This window comes from Botrytis cinerea, chromosome 6, assembly GCF_000143535.2.
Source record: "Botrytis cinerea B05.10 chromosome 6, complete sequence".
NCBI lineage: Eukaryota > Fungi > Ascomycota > Leotiomycetes > Helotiales > Sclerotiniaceae > Botrytis > Botrytis cinerea.
Genome location: NC_037315.1, coordinates 1,894,247 through 1,916,893, shown reverse-complemented (window position 1 = coordinate 1,916,893; position 22,647 = coordinate 1,894,247). Strand labels below are relative to the sequence as shown.

Genomic DNA, 22,647 nt, shown 5'->3' with positions numbered 1-22,647 from the left:
ACCAGCCTCGCTCGCTTGGTAGAATAATTGCAGTTGTTGACACATTCCACATCTGGGTCGGCTAAGAACAGAAAAGGTGGTTGGAACGCATGGTGCCAAAACAGTAATTACCAAGACAACCGCAGATTCTGTTTCAGGCGCAACTCCTCCAGTGAAGCAATGTTAGCATATTCTGCTGCTGTCGGCCGTCCTAAGCATGGAAGTAAACTACCGAGCTTTATTTTCCCTTGAGTTCGAACACTCAAGATGTTTAACCCGCCAAACATGATCCCATTCTCTTTTTTCTCGTCTTGACTCCATAAATGGTATGGGGATTGAGTTCCTTGCTTCTTGAATCCATCAAATATGGAGACCTGCTGCGGTTATAAGTGCGACCTGGCTTGAAAGCTGTTTCTTCAACAACCAAACACCATATGCCTAAGTTCCTATTTTTCTCGGGGCCTGGATCCCTGAGAGAGCTCGACCCTAAGCTATGACAGCTTTGTCGAAGATCTTTGAAGATAATCGAAAAACCTCCGGTCTGCGAGACCTGTAACGAGAGATATCACTACGTTCAATCCTCTTACATGAGGCGAGACGCGCCACTCGATCAAAAAAAGGGCATCAAGAAGCCAGGATGTGTCTTTGCCTGGAGTGAAGTAATTTTGCGAGTCTCCAAATGACTCTTCCTCAACTGCTCGCAAGACAAAAGGATTGGCCACCATGCTGGTGAGGACTCTCTTTCCATCTCCCATCCATCCAGCATGCTATTGGTAAATCATGAGCTTGAAGCACCTGTTTCTGAATACCCTTTTAAATATATGGTGGTGCTTTTGTAGAGTTGCGCTTAAGAATCTCAGGGACACTGGTTCTTGAGCCTTCTATGGGTGTGTTGAAATCTCATCCCCCTGGACGTATCGACCAAAAGAGCATGTTAAGAATGCAAAGAAGTAGATATGGTGTGGGACCTATCAGCTCTCGACCACAACACGTTTAAGTCTTGCACTTTGGGACGGTTTCCAGGGATTCGGAGAGATCATGGTGGTGTCCGGGAACTATGTATAATAGGAGTAGAAGCTGGGAGGGAGGGAGGCCTCTACCAGAAGTCGGCTTATGCAAAAATGCTGATAGTCTTGTTGTTAGTCATGAAAGGATGTGGTATTCCTTCCAACTCTTGATAATCGGGTTGTTGTTGGCTTGGTCTTTGTCAGTGGGAAGATAGTGTGGCTAGGGGTGTCGAAATGGTTTGATGTATAGAACAATAGAAATTTAAACAACTGAAAGCCCCAACCACGATCTTGTGCTGATGATGGTGCTGAAAATGCGATTCGTCTGATTTAATTCATGAAGATGAGGTATTATTTTGAGACGTATAAATCTGTGACTCCATGCGGAATTTTGGGGCAATTATTTGTGTCTCTAAATCAAAAGTTTGATTAGCGCAAAGTTCAAATCAGCGTTGGAAGCTATTTGAACTAGACATCTTGCATTGCATCAAGCTGTATAAGCTACAAAACATGATGATATCTTCCTGCTCCTAGCGGTTTCGAAGGTTTTGGATTGCAAATCGGGATATTGAAGTCCATTACATCTCATTGTCGAATAAATTTAGGCAGATTTTCTTGGAAAAGAATCCAAGAAGAGGCAAGAACAAAATTCCCACTCCGAAATCGCAGTCTGAAATCGCCGGATTAGGAGGTGCTCCAAGCTTGTAACTCCGTGTCATCAAAACACAGAATTAGATCCAGCACTTATAGATATTATCAAAAAAAGAAGAAGAAGAAGTCCACAACTATGTGTCGCGGAGAAGAAACCCGATATCGCGGGCGGAGAAATATGGTCTTAAGGCAATGTATGCGGAAGTGGAAGAATGGAGAGTAGGTAGCGAATGGAAATACGCATTCAGAGCAACGCCAAGGTTTTGACTGGAGAGGGGTACAAAAATAGAATGGGATGGAAATATGCTTGGCGTAAATCAAAACGAGGGGGAGGAGGTGAAGTGGTGATTCAATCATGCTAGCAACTCCGCGCGAGGGAAAATGCGCGAGAGAGAATCTGAGAGGGAGGAACGAAAAGCGGAGTTGAGTTGGGATATCATGAAAACGAGAAGGATATGGAATGGATAGAGGAGTCAGAATGGAATTGAGAAGTTGGGATAGACTGTCGTTGAGCAAGAAGCTGCGAGAGTAAAGAGAAGAATATATACTCGAAGCGGAGTGATGTGAAGGATCAAAAGAAGAGCACAAGTGCGGGAGAAAAGGTACAGGGTCAAGATGCTAGAGTCAAAGAAGCACCAAGATATTATTACAGACGATAAGCATCTCGTTCTAGATAGAAGAGGGGAATCTAGAGAAAGTTAACAGAATATCTCGTAGCGCTGTAAAGTCGATAAGGTCGAGCTAGAACAAAAATGGCCGTAGTCTATTACCTAGAAGAAAAAAAAACGACTCGAAAGAAAAGGAGAAATAGCAAAAACAAAAGCATATCCGCCCTAAGAATAAAAGACACGAAGAAGACGCAAAACTGGAGAAAAAACATGATCATATGAAAGAACTAGCATGAAAAAGGCAACAGATTCCCGCTGGGAAGAAACATGCTAGCCTCCGAGTGCAACCGTTGATAGAAGCGGAGGAGAAAGTAATAATAATGCAGAGCAGTGGAGAAGAACAAAGCTTGAATTGGCCAAGAAGATTATAGGATTGAGAAGCGAATACAAAACCGATACACGGATCATATTTAAGAACAAATCAATATTTTCAAAGAGCAAGAGGAGAGTAAGAGACGAGACAGATTCCGAAGCTTCTAAAAAGGAGGGAGAAGATGAGATTACAAAGTAGAACATGAATAGAGTGATGTTGTATATTTCAAACACAACTCAATACCAAAGAATGAAAGTGCATAGTATATCGAGAAATGCAATCAAGAAAAATGGGACAGAGAGGACGAAACAACCCAAATACAAGAACAGCAGCTTCAGAAAAGCCGAAACTACATGGCTTGATGACAAGAACAAAAACCACTATATCCAAAGGAAGCCTATTAATCATCTTAAAAAGTGGGATTAAATAGAAGTAAACAGATCTGTTAGCTGAAGAAGGAAGAAAGAAAGATTAAGCGAAAGAAACGCCAAAAAATTTAGGAGCTAGGCTGGGACTTATCCCCATCCCCATCCCCATCCCCATTCGACCTCGCAGAAAAATTCACAACAACCCTATAACCCAGCAACCAAACATGTCTTTAAACCCCCCCCCCCCCCCCCCCCCCCTCAAAGTAAAAAAACAAAAACAAAAAGTAAATAACCCCCAAGTCCTCAAATCCTCACGAGTAAAAAAACAAAAACAGTTGCAGCAGTAGAAAAAATCCCCCACGCTAGCTACATCCATACAATCAACTACAGGTAAACCCGATGCAACAGAATCTAATCCATATATACATACATGCATACAAACCTAATACCTATAACCCCCATCGCAATCCCGCCAAAGTCTCGAGAAGAACAATAATTACAAAAATTTATGAATCAAAGAACCAACCTCCCTCCCCCTTCCCCCATTCTAAAAGAACATCTCAAAACTCCCGAGTCCGCACCCAGTATCCTTCTCTTCCATACCCTGCCTACACTGCCTCATCTCGCACCCAAAACATCCACCACTTACCGCCCTCCTCCTCCAATCCCCTCACCTGCTCATCGTCTCACACATCCATCCACACCCCACACCCCACAACCTATCCCTATTCCCTCTTAAACAATACGCATTTTCCTTATCAAAATCAAAATAGGAGGTATCATCCCCATGAATCCTTAATCTCACATCCACTCCCAACCCCACCACCTCAAATCTCAATTCTGACCATCCAATGAAGATAATATTTCTCAAATCCAGTTAAATCATTGCTCATCAGACAGTTTCCAAGTATCAACAGAGCAATTATTACCGAATAACCCATATCCCAGACGGGAACTATCAAGTCAATTTCTGTCTGAATAGTATTTACAAGACGAGGGAGCTATGTACTGTGTTGCCCATGCGCACCTACTTATTTACATCCTTGAAGCTAGAGAATCGTGTAAATTCCGACCAAATATCCCCTCTCTTTGACAGACTCAATCTGGTAGATAAAAATTAGGTATCGGTTGCCAATCTTGATATCAAGATCTTTCGAAAGCTGAAGACCCCGAGAAAATAAGGACTTAAATTTCTCGATCATCTCTTGATCCTGCTCCCAAATTTCCTCCACTAGATATCCCAAATTCTCGCCTCATAATCCCCCCCCCCCCCCCCCCCAGAACTTAACTTATCAATTAACCCATACCAAACTCCGCCCCTGAATACCATAAATCCTAATCCGCGCGAGTTAAAATGTAATAGATCGCCATTGAGAGCTCACCACCAACACCATAACCAATATCATCCAAAACTAAATCAGTATTATTTTACAAAACCTTTAAACCGTCTCTGTGAAGTGAACCATCCCCGAAGAGCGCCAATATACAAAATACGCCAGAGATCAAAAGATTTGCAAATTATTATGCTCGTCCCTAGTCAACTCATAGTTCCAGACAATATGATCATACCCCTGCATAATCAATCTCCACCTTTTTGGGTTCTCTCCAGCTTGCAATTCAATCCCATGACCATTCTGAATCGGAGATACGGCCAGTCCAAGGAGTGGAGCATTTGACCCTTGATAACCGCTATAAATATGGCTATTCTTGGTACCAGGTGGAAGAAGACCTTCAATACGGAAGGTGGGAATGGGATCTGAATTGGGACCAACGTCCACCATCGACAGCGTCAGAAGAGCTGCTCGGCCAATTTGAGAAGCAACAATGACAAGCGCGAGTTCCGGTATTAATGCCATCATGTTGATCCTAGTTATATTATGGAAAGTTTCACCAAAGGCCCTCGGTGATTGATGACCTTCAAAGCACCTCGTACATATGGTTGCAGGCATGCGTAGCGAAGAAGGGATGAGTTCAATGCTATCCATCCAAGTTCGAAGGATGACCAATCGATCGCTTGTGTAAGAATTAGGATCAATGCGACAACTTTTCATATCGCTTATGTGTTTCATGAAATTACTGGGCTGTGCGGATCGTGTCGTTTGTGGAGGGAGATGATTTTGTCGAGTCAGCCCCCCTAGTTGATCTGGCGGCGAGTTGCTGAGCATAGGTTCGTAACCTGAGTTATCTTTGGAGTTCAAAATCGTTGCCCCATTTTGCAGAATTGGGTTAGAAAGCTCAAAGCGCTTCATTCTTTGAACAAGATTTAAACAAACCCTAGAGCCAAGCATATTCTGAACGGACTCAAAAGAAACACTATTCAAATCTTCCTCACCCAAAGCATCTTGAAAGCTTTGAGAGTGCTTGAAATACCGCAATGGTATAGCCATGACTCCCCAACCCCTAAAAAACTCGTTAGAAATCACAGTGATAATAAAATGAAAATTCAACAGTACAGACTAGCAGACTGAATGCGGGCTTTCAATGTTTCAAGAAATTCAACCTTCGAACTGAATTCAATGTTTCCAACGATATGAATCTCTCAAACAATCTGAGGTCAAACTAGGTTGAAAGGAAAAGCCTCACACTTTCCGCCTGTAATCCTGGCTATTTGAACACTTGAAGCTGCGTGAAAATACTTACATTTGAGATAATCTGGGTCCTGGGTCAGGTGCAAGAGGTAAGCCAATCAATTTAGGGCTCTCCTGCCATATTTCTAACAGCCACATGCTTCCCAGAATGTCAGTAGCTATAATCGATTTAGCTAAGCCAGTTTCATCGTCATCATTAAAAGTAATGGCGGGAATGTTGTGACTAGGTCCGGCTGGTTTAAGGATAATTCTAAAATTACGGGGACATGGTCCTCGAAGTGCGGGGTCTCCATCACGTCTTATAAATCGTGAAGAATATCTCAAGGGAAACGAAGAGGTTTTATAAGTCCCACCCGTATTATAGCTGAAACCTTTGGAGTGGCAGTTCTTAGGGAAGGTTCTCTGTGACTGGGTATCAACTCGAAGAGCCCAGGGGTCGATGGTAGAATCGAATGTGGGTTCCATCACAGCACAATCGCAAGGCTCACTACTAGAAGTACCATGTACGAAGACAACGACTTCTTGGTTGTTAGAACTTACTGCAATCAGGCGCGACTTTTGATGAATAGCAAGACCCCAAGCACTTATCCCGACGTTCTCGAGAAAAAATCTGAAATAAGTAAGAAACAGACCACATATAGAAATCGAACTTGATACTCACGGTTGTGTGCTACCGATCGGAATTGACGAAGGTGTACTTTCAACCGTTTGTTGAAGCTCTCCTGCTAGAAGGTCCGTATAATATGCTGTTACATCTCCATCATCGCAACAGAACAGCAATATCTCTTTGTTGCCAAGATTGCCAATAATCATGTTGTTGACACAGTGCGGGCGAGATGTGTAAACGTATCCAGGACCTGCATTACTCGACTTTGGTAGTCGGAGAATCATGTCAGGTACACCTGGCATAATCTGCTTGAGCGTTTGAGGTTTTGTAATGTGTATCGTATCCAGATATGCCACGAAATACATCTATGGTTAAATGAGCACCACGAATCAACTTTATGTTCAGCAAACGTACGTTATATTTTTGCGACAAGGCCACTAAGTTCATTCTCCAAGTTGCTGGCCGAGGCATACCTTGTAAAGAAGCCGTCTTAGCATCGCTCGGGAGTTTGTGGATAGAGGTCTGAAGATCAACAGAATCCTTGCTATGAAGACCACTTGAAGAGAACTATAAGTAGTAAGTATGATTTCAAAGCAGATATTTGACTGACCCATGAAGGCGTGATAAAAGTCGCATCTTTCCCGTTGAAATGCAGTTTTTATTGACTGGTTAACTACACTGAAATGACCATACGACTCAATTTGAGCTTAACCCACGGTGGATGAATTATTATGCTATATGTAAGTCATCGCAGCTCCCAAATCTCTTCATGAAGCCAAAAAGTCTAGCATACATTGTGGGATGGCAATCCGGAGACAATCGATGGGATTGATCACGTACTCTTTCTTTTGGTGTCTGAACAGCATAACTTGTAATAAGAAGAGGATTTGTCACTTCTTGTTCCTCCATCTTCCCTATGGTGTTTTTTCGACACAATCATTGATTTGTAGAATATTAACGATATTGCTAACTGTAATAAGATGCAGATGATTGATGATGATTATATCTTTGTGCTGTAATAATGATAAGAAATGTCGTTTGATAAGTTGTTGCGAGGAAAGCTTGAGCACGGACCATAAGGCTAAACGTCGATCTGCAAGGCTGGTATGCAAGGCTACTTCAAGAATGAGGGGCAGCTCCTAAGCCACTAATATGAATCCTCTCACGTGCCTCTCTCTAAGCAGGCATTGGGTATCTAGTAGATATTCAACAGTTCCAGCTTTTTGTCTAGAATCACATCGACCATCTCTACTTTGAAGTCAGGAAAATATAGCAGTGATCATTAATTACTTTTATTCGTTTTTCGTTTCGTTCTGTTCTGTTCTCCATCCCAGTGTCATGCCCAGCCCAATCCCATGCAACCCATAGCCCAAATTATATTACAAGCAAGCCAACATAACTCATAACCATTCTGCATTCATTCGTCCCAATGAAAATTACCCCTTTATTTCTTAGCATCCTTCTCGACCTTGCCCTTCAACTTCTCGGCCTCAGCAACCTTCTTCTCAACAACCTTACTGATATCTTCATAAGCACTCTTTACCAATCCCTCCAACTCATCTCCATGGTCCTTTGCTACATCTTGCAAATGTTGTAATTTCTCCCACAACTTTTCTGATCCGGGAATTCCCGCCATCTTCGCAGCTTGTTGAGCGTATTGTTGAAAGTTTTGTCCCAATCCACTGTTCTTTGCCTTCTCTCCTGCATCCTTTACATATTTTTGAAGATCATCTGTGTTTCCAGACTCAATAGCTCTCTTGACCTGATCAAAGATTTCCTTGACGTTACCGGATTTCAAAGCATCGGCATTCTTCTCGACGATTTCCTTGACCTTAGGGTTCTTTTCCAAATATGGTTTCCACTCCTCCATTCCCTTATTCCAAGCTTGTTCTCCAAGCTTCTGAACCTTCTCGCTCTTCTCTTGGATCAATTTGCGGACTTTATCGATCGACCCGGCACCCAAACCTCCAGCAAAAATCTCAGAAACCTTTTTATAAGTATCATCCAATTCTTTCTTGGCATCCGGTCCATAATTCTCAGCCATGCTCTTCAATTGATCCAAACTACCCCCTACTTGTTTCTTAATCTGTGGGTGGTTGTCCATAATGTCTCCTAGAGAATCCTTCCCTAACTCAGCAATCTCACTCAATGCCTTTGTCAACACATTATAACTCTGCACCGCAGTTTGCATATCAAGCCCTCCCTTCTTGCTGATATCCTTCAATTCAGAATATGTTTTGTTGACAATCTCATCGACTTCCTTGCCATGTTTTTCTTGCACCTTCTCAATATCGTTGAATGCACTATCGAGGAACGATTGTGCACCAGGGATAAAGGCGGCGTAAGAAGAAGTGGCATTGCGGAGCCATTTGATAGCTTGATTTGGTTCAGGAGCTTTTTCAGAAAGCGTTGAGGTAGCTTTTTGGAATTGGGACTTCGTGGAAGAGTAAGCGTTGACGACAGTTTTGGCACCAGAGAATTGGTAGTATGTGTAGCATCCCTGAGGCATAGAGTCAGTATATTGTTCAAAGGTAGAAACATGCTTAAAGCATAGAGAGATAAATACATACAGCCAAAACCACCGCACCACCAGCAACGCCCGCTGCAAAGCCCGAAGCACCGCCTGCCTTTGCACCTTCAGCTTGTGTCGTCGAAACAAACCTAGTCTGTCTAGCTTGTTGTCTAATGGGTGCACGAATTGTGCGAGCCGCAGCTCTTGATGCTGTTCTTGAGGCGAGCATTATGTATGTGTTGTGTTGTGTTTTGTCGTTTGGGTATCTTATTACGAAGAACGGTACGAGTATGATGTGTATAAAGGGAGGAAACAACGACGGAGTAATCCAATTGATATGTAAAGTAAGGGTATTGAACTTTTGAAGGGGGATGTATTTGTATATGGAGAAAAGAAGAAGAAACTGAAAGCTTCAATTCTTATATATATATATTTGCCTATTTTCTTATTCGAACAAATCTAGATCACCTAGCTCGACATCAATACTTGGTACCAGAAAACTTGGTCGCATGCCATTCTTCAATGATTTTCCATCGAATTCCACCTTTTGCGTACATCAATCGTCACAAAGCGTTATGAGATTGTGAGGGGAATGACGACACTGCCCAGACTGCCCTGTAAATCCCCCGCTTGAAAAGCTCCGGCGTCATATGTGGCGGTGCGATCGATGGCTGGTGTCTTCCAAGGTCCAGCCAGTTATGACAAAGAGAAACACGAAATCATTAAAATGTTGGGCTGGAACGTCCGGGAAGAAATGCATAACAGCGGAATAAATGTTGTGCAAATAATGTGTGTGAATGAGTCAATAATGCAAGGGGCGAGTGAAGAATGTGATTGTTGTTGTTGCCAATATTGCCGTTGCTGTCGATTTTGCGGGACAATTGAGTTTCCATGGGTAATCATATCTGCTTGAATTCTCTGTGTAACTTATCAACATGTGAATTTGTGCAAGAGTTGAAATTGAGGCTTAAAAATGGTTTTTTTTTTGGTATTTTGATCTGCACCAATGGTCTATAACAATGGTTGAGTTGCGTTTCTAATCGCGATTTTTACTCCCATATAATTTCAAAGGTCGAACATATCCTCCGCATTCCCTATATACTATCCATCATTTCTTTCCAATCCAAAAAGCCATTCTTTCATTGAACTCATGCCATGTCGTATTTCGTATCATCCCATTTTATCATGTAAGTCGTAAAACCCAAAACCACCGCCCTCCTATCCGTATCCATATCCAAACCCGTGTATAATCATCATCCGTGAAACCATCTATCGTAGGTACCTCGTCGTGGAAATGCGTAAATCCCTCTAGTTTTTGGAATATCTAACCACAGTCCAAGTAGCAATGGCTGCACTAGCCAACATCATAACACCTCTTCCCAAGTTCAACATTGCCCAACGATCAACCAGCTCGTGAGCAGTTCGAACATCCTCGTCTTCGTCAGATGCCTCCTTTCTCCTGCTGGAAGAGCTCTTCTTGTAACTTCTATCACTTCTCTCGCGGTCCTTGGAAGATTTCTTGTGCTTGCGACCAGACCCAGATGAGAGATCATCCCAATCTCCTCCAGATTGACTGGCATAACTTGCTTGTGCTTCATCCACCTTTCCCAACAACTTTGAATTTGTATACAACATGAACAAAACTGTGTAAGGGACCATTCCGAAAGCCAGCGCGCCGGCAGCACCAAACAACTTCATCTTAAGTTTATCGGTCTGTTTATATGCGAGGAAGAAGAACGATCCCGTTGGAATCAACGAAGCGAATGGGAAAAACGCCTTTCCTTGTTGAAACATGTTGTTCCATTGTTTGAGTAAAAGGTGTGGTGGGGATTCGAGGATTCGAGGAACGGCAATGAAAGAAATGCTGAGGTTGGCACCAGCCAGAGCACCTGCAGCAGTGATTCCAACACACTGGGCCACACGAATAGGCAACTGAATGTCCGTCATCTTTGGGAAAGACGCAAAGGTCGACGGAGAGGAAGATTTGGACATGAAAGGCATGATGAATAGATAGATATCGAAATGAGGGGTAGCAACGAATACACAAATATGAATGATAGATATGTACTGCAGATTAGATGAAAAGGCGGGAGGAGATATAAATGGTTATGTTTGATGTGGGTATGATGGAACGAGAGAGATCAAATGGTTCGATACGATTCGATGCAAGTTTAGAGTCAGATGCAAACTGCATAACACACAGCTTGCTGGCGGTGAAGGGACCACCAGTGGGCGTATCTTGAGCTTGGACCAGCTATAAGTAACCAACCACTTTTCATGTGGATCATTAATAACTATGCCTTATTTTGATAATACGATGATACGTGAAAAACCCCTCCAACGCGTCTTCCGATTGTGAAGTGTTGAAGGCTTCTTCTTTAAGTTGAGTCTCAATCAAATGGGTGTTATATCCATTACTTTCGTAGAAAACGTGATCTAAATTGTCCACCAGAGAGTTCGCTCCTTACCTTACCTCGCTTCAGCTCTCGAGGCATCTGTCAACGCATCGGAGATAAGATCTGGAGTACCTTACATACTGTACGATACTTACACACGAGTAAACTCAACATATATAACCCCTCTTTTCGTGTTGGGTACGAGCTTGTGAGTGACGCGTGATGCAACGGAGATCGAGTCGAATACTAGCTTCCAGGTAAATTTACAAGCGTATAACAGCCCTTTATCGAACAGCCTCTTCTTCACAATTACTCGAGCATCCAGCCACCCAGCATGAAAGAATTAGGTATGCTTTTCGGCATCAAAGTACCTCGGTATTGACAGCTATGCGGTCTTACATCACAACCAGAAGTGTGTCCAGCAACAAGGACGTAGTGCGGACATGACTCGAATTCGGACAACTTGCATCCCCATAAATATCCAGAATAACACGTGAGACACGATTCCGATATTTGCTTCTTGGAAAACGTGACCGGATTTCGATCGGAGCCAAGCACCATATCGTCAGTCATAAGGCTGCCCGAAAGACTATCAGTGGACCCAACATCTCAATCCTCAGTAAGTGGAGTGAACCTGACACTTATGCGTCGAGTGCTGTTTGGCTGCATCGAAGCTGTATGACTCCCCTCTGAAACTTCCGAGTTATGGAGAACGAACGAACTGCACCTTACTCTGTACATAAACAAGGCGTGCAAACGACAAGAAGAAAATCAAGGAATTTCAGATGATTTGCGCTGTACTGCATTGCTGGCATGAGGTTTCAGGCCGTCGATCAGTTCGAATGCAGTGCTTGCCCCATGAATGAGTATCGTACCATATAATCGGTTTCTTGGGACGATGGTCCCATCAATAGCCGAGCAAAAGCCGGGTGTTGAGCCCCTGGCTTATGGGGTTGGAGGTGGGGTTGCGAATAACATCATTTTGTTGAAGTTTGGAGGAGTAAAAAGCAGGGCCGTTTGGTTTGACCCTACGTATCGTCTCACCGTTTTCTCATTCGAACACTGTACTATAATCGGGGTTTGCGGGGAAATCCATTTGACAGCCGAAAATCCCTCAGTCGTTCGAGATCTTGAACACATCATACTGAGTCATATGTTTGATCAATAGAATATTCCATGTGCTGACATGAATGGAATACATGGGGAAGTACATATACATTGAGAGGCCGAATTTTTGCCCGCTTGCAAGATCGGGGCCTCTATATTCTGACTTCTTTCAATGGTGCATGAATCCATCAACCTCCCTTCACACGCCTCAATAGAATCTATGCAACAGGATTTCTAACAGATCTGTCCATTTCACCACACAATTTCTCTGGCTTCAAAATCATTTACTAACTGTCTGCGAAATCTATGACCAACATCATGAACATGCTTCCTCACCCCTTGCCCCTCGATTCCCCCAATTATACCCGCCTCAATTTTCCTCTCCATTCATGATCTCCCTTCTTCGCAGCTTCACAATACTATTTCCATTTCCAGACCTCACATCAAATTCCGTTTAGTCTGAGGAACGGCCAACCTTTCACTCTATGGTTCATAATCGCTTCACTCATTTCACACTCCACGTTCGACTCCATTCTTTGATAACACTCAAGATTTTTTGATTATTCATGTATGCATCAATACATATGCCGAACCCCCAAACCCGGTGCCCAGTCCAGTCCATAATCCCCAATCCACTTCCCCTATACCACACTACCAAACGCCAACCCAATGCAACTTATTCCCTCAAACCACAAACGCCACTCCGAGTTCACTGTCCATCCAGAACCCCATCTCCATCTAAGTCCTAAGCCTTAGTGGTGAAATCCGTCTCGGTAGGAAGCAATCCACCATCTGTAGCCTTCTCACAGGTGCATGCATCTATTTTTCATCAGTAAGCCATTCCATGAATCATTCCGTCTTTCGCTTAGGAAGAGGAAAGATGAGGGAGAAACATACCAGCGGGTCTGGAACCACATGAACAGAGGTCTCCAGAAGGAACCTTGTTTTCCTCGGCTGAACGCTCGCAGGTACAAGCTCCGGCTGCACGGGCACCTGGGGGATTGTTAGTTGATGTGTTGAGAGATGTTTAGAAGATAGAAAAATACATACGGCAAGAACATCTAGCACCCTCGACCTTGTTTTCACTCTCGGATTTAGCGCATGTGCACTCGAGAGCTTTCTTCTCGCCACAGGAGCATTTTGCTTGAGTTGCTGGGGGAAAGGTTAGCTACATTCATTTTATATATTGTTTCGGGGGATATGTTGTGAGATTGTATGTTGTGGGGATGAACATCGTGATCTACAAGATGTGGAAGAGGTGGACGGAGGAGATGCGGGAAGAACAAAGACAGATAGAAACATACCACAAACACAACCACTGCTGGCATTCTCGCCCTTCTTGCAACATGTTGATGGAGCCATTTTACTTTTTGATATTGTTTGTCGAAGTTTTGAAAGTTCAAAATTGTTGATTTCGAGATCGTTGAAGTGGTTGATTTTCGAGTTGTTTCTTGAAAGTATTTCTTGACGAAAGGATGTAGCTTAAATGTAAAGTAATGAATTGATATTGATATTGAGGTAATGCAAGTCCTTTATATACTTTCACTCCCGTACTATGAAGTTGGTTATTGATACTAGAAGCAGTGATGGTCATCAATTGATGACCATTGCTTACAATTACGTGAGCGTTTATTGGCCAGACAGACTTTGTACTGAAATAGGTGGATTTTGATTGGATAGATTTTGGAGGTCTTGACACTATGAATGAAGTTTATTTTTTTTTAGGAAAGGAGATGGACAAATCAACGATTTGCTATTCAATAACCATTATTATTGAATGATTGACTTGCTGTAGATGTCAATTCACGAAGGCAAAAAGCTCTCGAGAATGTCATCACGTCCAAAAAAACTTCACTCCTGAATTACCAGGCATAATTAGCAAATGTCCAACCTACATGGTCAGCCTTTCAATCTTCCATTACACTGCAACTTTCTACTCTTCATCTCAAAACTCTACCGCACTTTTTGTTATCAGGTTTTGTCTCCAGTCAATGCTAATGTCTTTTCCATTTGTTCTAATGATTCTTTTGATACATTTATGTAAAAACACGCCTGCCAATATTTTACTCGCGACGGCAAGGTGGTAAGTTTGCTATTACATGCCCTCTCTGATGTCACCACCGTTTTTCTCTAGCCAAATGCAGAGATATTACCTCGAGTGTACTCGAAGCTGTGGAGGCCACTCTGATCCTTCTTGTCAATTGTGTGGTGGGAATCATCATCAGTAGAAGAAAGGAGAATGGAAGCAAAGGAAAACCTGCGTAGCTATAGGAGCTGAGAGGGCGAGCCTTAGCGGGCTTAAACTTTTGCTTTCTCGTAGCCCGAAAATCAAACTCACCTGGCACTTGGTGGTAAACATAAATGCAACCTAGTGACAGTGATCTCTTGAAATGTCTAGATGCCTTGCTGAAAGAATTCAATGAGAATTTCATTATCATTGATGCACTGGATGAGTGCGAAGAGGAAGAGAAGGTCATGAAAGCAGTACAGCAAATTGCTGCTTGTCAGAATAACTTGCGCCTTCTCTTGACTAGTAGAAGAAAAACGCACATCGAAAGGACGACAAATAACCTTAAAACCGACAAAAGAATTGTTCGCCTTGAAGGGGCTGGGGTGATCAACGACATCAGACAGTACATCCGATATCGATTACAGTATGATCAGTACTATGAAAGATGGTCTGGAGACAAAAAAAAACTCAAATGATGATTGAGGAGAAGTTACTTGAGAGGGCCGATGTGATGTAAGTGTACCTTTACTAAAATAAGAATTCGAATGATTTTGAGAATAATTATCTTCTGACTTGCTCCCACAGGTTTTGATGGGTTGAATGCCAACTAATCGTACTACGGGAATTCTGTGATAAAGACGAAAACGGCGAAAAGCTTCGTAGACTATTGAACACCCTACCTGATACTCTAGATGAAACGTACGAGCGCATTCTTCAATCGGTGGTGCCTTTGAATCACCAGAAAACTCTGACATTATTGCGGTGGCTCTGTTTCTCTGGTCGGCCGTTGACTGTCCGAGAAGTAATAGAGGCAATGTACATTGACGAAAACATTGTTAAATTGAGCCTCACTACCTCTAAGGGATTTATAAGCCCCTCCGACATCCTGAACTTATGCCCTGGAATGACCAACACAATTGTAACTACAGGAGAGAATTTGAGAATCACGGACGGAGTAACCGAAAACGACGAGATAAAACTATCTCTTTCTCGGTCAAAGAATACCTCAGATCCATAGGTATCAATGATAACAAAGTGTCATTTTTCAGTATTCAAGATGAGCTCACAAACTCCTACTTAGCCCGAGCGTGTCTGTTATATATGGTCCAATTCGATGGCATCAGTGTCACTGAGAAGACTTCGAAAGATCATCCTTTAGCGACGTATTCGGCGCAGTACTGGTCAATGCATGCCAGAATAGCAGTTTTAGCTGTTCAATTTGATTTCACACTGGAAAAACAAATTGACCAGCTTTTTGCATCCAGTACTAAGCTTCTCACCTGGATCAGGTTGTGTAACCCAGACCATGAAAAGCCACAATACGATGCATTAATAGACGATATAGCGCCGCCACTATGCCTCAATATGTGGCTTATCTCGTCAAGTAAAGTCACTCATCGCCCAGGGAGGAAACGTTGAAATAGAAGGGGGTTATAATAAAAGACCCCTGGCAGCCGCCTGTAGAAAAGGTTTCGCGTCTACTGCCGAGATCCTCCTTGATGCCGGCGCCAATTTCATGTCTGGAAAAGATGATACAGTTACGATAGAGGCTACAACTTCAGGCGAGGTTGAGGTTGTACAACTGCTTTTAGCCCGGGAAAGGGCTGCAGCTGAAATTAGCGAGAGCATGTCTTGGCCAATCTGTCACATTAAAGCTCTGAATGTGGCTTGCATGCTATGTTTCACAGATGTTATAGAGGAATTTGGTGTCAAAAATGATGAAACAGATGTTAATGACATGACCGCGGACGATTGCCGCCAGGTACTCCAAATAGCGGCAGCACATGGAAGGAGTGAAACAGTTGAGCAACTGTTTGATCTTGGCGCAAATATAGACACTGAGGGTGGGTGGTACGGAACGGCTTTGCGTGCTGCATCACTAAATGGGCATGAACCGGTAGTAAAGATTTTGCTGAAGAAAGGGGCTGATCCTAAACTCTATGGCGGCTCGCCAGGCAGCGCCCTAGGGGCGGCTATATTTTTTGATCGGACTTCCATCTTCGACTTGATTCTACAAGATGGCCGTATCGACGTAAACAACAACGAAGGCATGTACGGGAGTCTTCTCCAAGAAGCAGCCTCTGAAAGAAGCTTGGAGTTTGTTCGCAAGTTGCTAGATAAAGGCGCTAAGATGAATGCTGAAGGTGGATTATTTCATACGGCTTTGCAGGCAGCCTCTTTTGAAGGACATGAGAAAATTGTCGAATTATTATTAGAGCGTGGTGCAAGGCCCAATGATCCTGAAGAGGGACCAGCTGATGTTGTTTGCGTAACTCCTAACAATGGAATAGGCCACGATATTATATTATTGCCTTTTGAAAAGGCGGGTCTCAAGCCATATGAGTGGAATGGTGCTGATTTTGTCAGAATGGATAAGCAGCTCATAAGCGAGCGTTTGAGTGAAGTGCTACGGACTCAGCCATCAGTTACAATACAGAAAGGCATATGTGGATCTGCTTTACGCGCTGCTGCAATAGCCGGGGATGGGTATATTGTGAAATGCCTACTGAACGCAGGAGCTACGTTTGACGAACACGACCCAGCTCTGCAAAGTGTCTTGAAAAGAGCTTCATCTTCTGATGATCAAGAAATTGAGCTAGTCATGAAGATTCTGGCGAACAAGAAATCGACTAATTCCAAGACCGGATATAGAACGGTTGAGACGGGACAGACCAGAGCTGAAGACTATGTGGAAGGCGATAGATCTGACTCGGTGCACGGCTCACTCCTGGAAATTGGATCTTTCGAAAAACATCCAAGAATGTGGTTGAAATTATGCTTCTGAAGGAAGGAGAAACCACAGCACGTTTTGCGCTATTTGCGCCCATATAATCGATTTTTGCGATAAGTGCTAGGTACATCGAAATGCACAGCGAATTTTGCGGGCATTGATGCTTTCAATCGGTTTTACTAGCAAACCGAAAGTTGCTGCAGACTTCTTGACAACAATGGCGAAACAGAGAATTTCTAGCGATATCCGTCTAGAGAATCCACATGTAGCTTGGCGATATAAAAAGATAAGCTAAATTCAATCTGAATGAAGTACATAATTATCAAAACTTTTATGATAAGTATGGAAATTTAGTGATTTTCTGTCATTTACTAGAGCCAAAGACCAAGATACCCAGGGAGCTAGGTGAGCCACCAGCACAGCTTTCGGGTAAGTATCGGTAAAATTTTTGAGGATTGATATTGAATCACGTGCTCGACAAATCAGATCATCATTCAATCAATCACGGCACCATGATTGATCTGATGAAACCTGATGATATCGGTTTCAAACGATTCAGACAAATTCTACCCATATAAGTTATTTACAATTCAATACGACTAGCCTCGGACACTATGTCGATAACTGCCTGACCTCTATCCGGTATTATTCCCAATCGTAACTGTATACGTACAAAAGAATCCCCTCCCGATTTCCAAATTTACTTTCCTTGTAGCCATCCGAGAAGGATTGCCCGGGATGTATCCATGGCTCTTCGACTTCTCTCTGCCGAAAGCTCAGCAGCGGAAGCCTCCGTTCTTACAGAAGCTGCGGTTTCTATCGCTGTCGCCATCTCCCCATACGTAGCAGAAGTGATAGCTTGATCCGCGAATATTCGTGCCCTCTCTGCCGCAGCCACTACTGCTAGAGACTCATCTAGAGATACTTTCAAATTTATATCGATGCTCACTACCGCGTCGCTCGCAGCTTTTGCGTATTTTTCAGCAATAGCACGTGCAGATATATCTTGCTTTCGAGCGTTATCGCACTCGCGGACCTTTGCCTGGGCAGCTACTAACATAGCCATGAGACTGAGACTAAGAATTGGCAGGACCATTAAGTAGAAAATATCCGGATGGAAAGATGTCAGGTAAGGAAATAGGAAGAGTGCAACACAGCACCACCAGTCGAGGAGTTTATAAAATCGAGAGATCTGATCCGAGCATTGTAAATACCCGAAGCGAAAGGGACCATAGAACTTTGCAGTTGGTGCAAAATATCCAATGGCGGCTATACCTGCAAGAAGAGAGACATGGAGCCATGGCCGCAAAGGAACTGCGAGCCCATAGTGGATGGAAATATACGTAAGCAAAACGACCAACGAGCCGACTAAAAGAGTCAGATTTGGGACGAATTTCGAGGCAAGCTGATAAGTTTTAAAAATTTAGAAGACTAACTTTTGACGTAGGGAGCTAAGCTTGCAACTACTGCTTCGATGGCCGGTAGAGATTTCCTGAACTCAGACACTTCTGGATTCTCCCCAGCCGGGCTGCTTTCGGGAAATCTCAGATAGCCCTTCGTGTAAGCAAATACCAGAACGATAAGGAGTGCTGGGTTGTGAAATGGATCTAAGTCTACCAAGTTGAGGCGAAGAGTATGGAGTAGATACAAAACAACCCCACAAAAGACAATGTTTGTGCCAGATCCCTCCGACGAGACGCGTCTGGGCTCTCGTTGGCTAGGCTTATATCAGGGAGCTTCAGGTAGCCAAAGAAATGAGCTACGAGTAGCATAACCACGAAATTGGGGCTTTTAAAAAATCACTCTCGTTCTCATCCTTCTACCTAAATTCTACATGAGTGAAATCAATTACCAGGGTCGTATAGCTCGAGCTCATCAATCACCCCACCTATAAACAAACCCATCGAATCCTCGAAAACGAAATTAATTTCTACCTATTATTCACTTACTCTATACTTTTATAGTAAATCAACAGTTCTATATCCATCAAAGATACTCAAAGTAAAAATTCTCCCAGACATTCCAATTCGCTAACATATCTCGCTAAAGCGGAGCCCGCCTCCTATCCAAGCCCACTCCTCGTATCCACCACCCCTCCCCCCCACAATTCCCCACCAAGTGAAGACTTTTCATCTAATTTTTCACAAAACTGAATGCATTCCTTCCTATATATATTCACTAGCTCTTCGCTCAGGCATCAAACATCAATAGATTACAAGCGTTTGTGGTTTAGTGGTAAAATCCATCGTTGCCATCAATCTCTAATATTCACAACAGAGCGCGAAACAACTTCGATGGGCCCCGGGTTCGATTCCCGGCGAACGCATTGCTTTTGCCACGGTGGCAGTGTGTAGGGTGTGGGTTGACCAAACTTTTGCTCCTTTTTGGGCCGAATGACTATTTTGACTGCATTTTGGCCTCTGTTCTCATATTTTTGTGGTAAGTTAACTAGTTTACTCATAAATATCATTTTTCTATCAGTATTAAATGGCTTTTATGGTACGTTTCTCTATAATTCGATCTAACATCGATGTTGTGTGAATAAAGGGTGAGTTAATGGACTTCAGTCACTCGCAGCGTACGCGAAGAAGCTAGCTCTACAGGCCTATTTAAGGACTACCTACTTATTCTATACTTAAATAACTCTTCAGATAGAGTACATCTTGATAATTAGGAACTGCATTGTAGGTACTAATAAGTCATTAGTATCATTCTCAAATCAACAGGTATCTCCCCTCCCCCCCTCTTTCTCTCTATCAATACTACGTACGGCCTATGCATTAATTAACATTGAGCATTGTTACTATATAACACTAAGAAATTCAACCAAGTCCCCTAATTTGGAGAAGAAAGATCTCTACAAGTCTTTTCTACTATCGTAGAATTCTCATCAACTTGACTTTCTTCATACTAGAAAAGCGGTCATTCAGATGATACTACTTATCATCAGCTAACTACTTTTACGAAGATCACGAAATCACATCCAAGTAAATACTGCGTATTTACATATACATGCATGCATGTACCAATCGTTACAATCTCTTATCAAAAAATGAATTTAAGATTCTAAGGCATTCGTCCCCCTATACATAGAGAGAGCTAGAGACAACATCTCATTTATAGTAAGCATAATATTCCAATCCATTGTAATGAGGTATGATATACAAGCTTATATGCGTAGGTATAAAAATATAAGAATAGTAACAACCAATTCTAGAAAAGTAAGCGTATAAAGATAAGTGGACATAGAAAAGATGTAGAGATGAAAGAGAAGAGGAATGATGGAATAAAGGTTGCAAATTTGTAGATAGGTACCTATCTAAAGTATCTAGGATGTATACCAATATTGATGCTGATTCATACACTAATCCATTGATACTATACGCTTATTCGATAGTCCTGCTACTGTACACTCTTTTTGTATGAACATAGGTGAATTTCTTCAATTCAATGACTACTGCATTACCTAAGCGAATGCGAAAGGGACTAGTTCTTATAGTAGTCCTTATTTAAGGACTACTATTTCTTGTATATAACTAGCTCTTTAGGCAGAACACAACTTTGACATTTAAAATCTACCATCGTAGATGCTACATCATCCAAATACTTTTAATATAAACACTTGTTCCCGTGTTTAAAGATTTTAACACCTAACACACTACAATATAAAATGTACAATATAAAATATACAATATAAAATATACAATATAAAATATACAATATAAAATATACAATATAAAATATACAATATAAAATATACAATATAAAATATACAATATAAAATATAAAATATACAATATAAAATATACAATATAACATTCAGATATCTCATCTCCTCATTTCTTCATCATCATCTGTTTATTCTCTTCAATTGATCTCTAGTAATGATAATTAAAGAGAGATTTAGTAATCACTCACCATTTCCCTACTTTTATTCTTCTCTCTTTAATATTTTCCCACGGTGATTTTGCTTTTTCCTCTACTCCTTTGCAATTTCTCTGTATCGACTGGGGCGGACTCAACTTCTGCTTTTATTCCATGGGTAAAGTCCAGAGTACCCTCCAGTCTCTTCGCTACTGTCTCTAGACTCATACGCATTTCGTTGTAATTACTTGTTGCAAGCAGTTCTCTTACTCTAAACATCTGCAAATGATACATCTTCTCGTTTATGATTATCTCGTACGTATTGCGCGTTGTGATCAATCGAGATAGCTTGTTGAAAATAGACGGTTAGTCTTGGTGATCAAGACTTCATCCGGCGATGGGAATTCTTTGAAAATGTCCTCAATAGCCTTTTGGAGTTGGCAGAAATGTGATTTTGAAGTTCTAAGATTGTTTTTGTAGCATTTAGCATGTCTCCACACACTTTGATATATGCCTGTTGGAGTATCGCCGGGAGCTCCTTAATGTAGTCTTTATTTTCCATAAATATTGCGTGGGATTTCAATTCCCAATCATACCACATGTTCGACTCATCTCACTCGTCACCCATCATCCATCATATTACCAATAGCTCGCAATGCAATCCCCAATTCCCAATCCCTATTCAACTTCTACCCTCCATCTCTATCCTACAATTCTATCCCATGTTCCTCCCCCATACTTCTATCCCATTCTATTCTTTCCAATCCAATCCAATCCAACACCATCTTGATACCTCTATCCTATCCCATCCCCTCCCAACCCTTTACTCTATCCAATCAATCAATCAAACTATCAACCATCAACCTCTCATGCACATACATATCCATGCACTCATACACACTCATATATACGCCAGCACTCCACTAAATTCATTTCACCATATCTCATCTAATCCACCCTTTTCAATTTTTCTAAATCCCAACTTTCCCAAATCCAATCCAATCCAATAATATTCTTCCAACTTCCCTAATGAATCCATCTATTAACCCATCAATCCCAAATCCATTAATCTATAACCCTCAAATCCGTATATCTAAACTCACATATCCGCAATCATTCATTTACTCACATACTCCCAAATATACAAATATCCAACTACTCAACTTAGTTACTCAATTCCCCAATCATATTTACCCCATTCCATCCTTCCCCTTCCCTCCCAATCCATTCCCATTCCCATACCTCCTAGAGATCTACTTCCCACTCTTTACTCTCCCCAATCAACCAATATATCAATCTATTAACCCAACTAATACTTAACATATTCATATTCCTATTCCTATTTATACATACACACACTATTTATTTATCATATGTATAAGTTATAGAACTACTTTATCCCATCTATTACATTTACTTATTTAATCACATTTATACCGTTATATACTACCCATCTAATCAGTTCCACCACATCTTTTTCTTCCCTCTCCTCTCCTCTCTCTCCTCTCTCTCTCCTCCTCTCCCGCCATCCCTCTTCCCTTCCCATAAATCAAGCAATCGCAAACACAATAAATAACCAACAAACCCCAAGAAAATACGATTTAATAAACTACAACCTGAAAGAAT

The 22,647-nt window shown here is 42.0% G+C and overlaps 6 protein-coding genes across 6 annotated transcripts; 1 reads left to right on the top strand and 5 right to left on the bottom strand.

The window, feature by feature from the left end:
* Positions 1–4,271: 4,271 nt before the first annotated feature.
* Positions 4,272–7,188, bottom strand: BCIN_06g05590 (hypothetical protein). The gene is made up of 5 exons (XM_001559030.2): positions 7,022–7,188; positions 6,596–6,748; positions 6,236–6,546; positions 5,627–6,184; positions 4,272–5,386 (listed from the first exon to the last, which is right to left on the bottom strand). Exons 1-5 carry the CDS (start codon positions 7,088–7,090, stop codon positions 4,489–4,491), a joined length of 1,989 nt encoding a protein of 662 aa, XP_001559080.1. The 5' UTR covers positions 7,091–7,188; the 3' UTR covers positions 4,272–4,488.
* Positions 7,189–7,450: 262 nt separating this feature from the next.
* Positions 7,451–9,295, bottom strand: BCIN_06g05580 (hypothetical protein). The gene is made up of 2 exons (XM_001559031.2): positions 8,752–9,295; positions 7,451–8,681 (listed from the first exon to the last, which is right to left on the bottom strand). Exons 1-2 carry the CDS (start codon positions 8,920–8,922, stop codon positions 7,626–7,628), a joined length of 1,227 nt encoding a protein of 408 aa, XP_001559081.2. The 5' UTR covers positions 8,923–9,295; the 3' UTR covers positions 7,451–7,625.
* Positions 9,296–9,552: 257 nt separating this feature from the next.
* BCIN_06g05570 (hypothetical protein) lies at positions 9,553–10,963 on the bottom strand. Its single transcript, XM_001559032.2, has one exon. The coding sequence runs from the start codon at positions 10,692–10,694 to the stop codon at positions 10,002–10,004; it is 693 nt and encodes a 230-aa protein (XP_001559082.1). The 5' UTR covers positions 10,695–10,963; the 3' UTR covers positions 9,553–10,001.
* Positions 10,964–12,733: 1,770 nt separating this feature from the next.
* On the bottom strand, positions 12,734–13,962 carry BCIN_06g05560 (hypothetical protein). The gene is made up of 4 exons (XM_001559034.2): positions 13,501–13,962; positions 13,247–13,348; positions 13,094–13,189; positions 12,734–13,015 (listed from the first exon to the last, which is right to left on the bottom strand). The coding sequence occupies exons 1-4, from the start codon at positions 13,556–13,558 to the stop codon at positions 12,942–12,944; spliced, it is 330 nt and encodes a 109-aa protein (XP_001559084.1). The 5' UTR covers positions 13,559–13,962; the 3' UTR covers positions 12,734–12,941.
* Positions 13,963–15,617: 1,655 nt separating this feature from the next.
* BCIN_06g05550 (hypothetical protein) lies at positions 15,618–17,438 on the top strand. Its single transcript, XM_024693614.1, has one exon. The coding sequence runs from the start codon at positions 15,943–15,945 to the stop codon at positions 17,209–17,211; it is 1,269 nt and encodes a 422-aa protein (XP_024549400.1). The 5' UTR covers positions 15,618–15,942; the 3' UTR covers positions 17,212–17,438.
* Positions 17,439–17,587: 149 nt separating this feature from the next.
* Positions 17,588–18,433, bottom strand: BCIN_06g05540 (hypothetical protein). The gene has a single exon (XM_001559037.2). It carries the CDS (start codon positions 18,251–18,253, stop codon positions 17,858–17,860), a length of 396 nt encoding a protein of 131 aa, XP_001559087.2. The 5' UTR covers positions 18,254–18,433; the 3' UTR covers positions 17,588–17,857.
* Between the last annotated feature and the right edge of the window lie 4,214 nt (positions 18,434–22,647).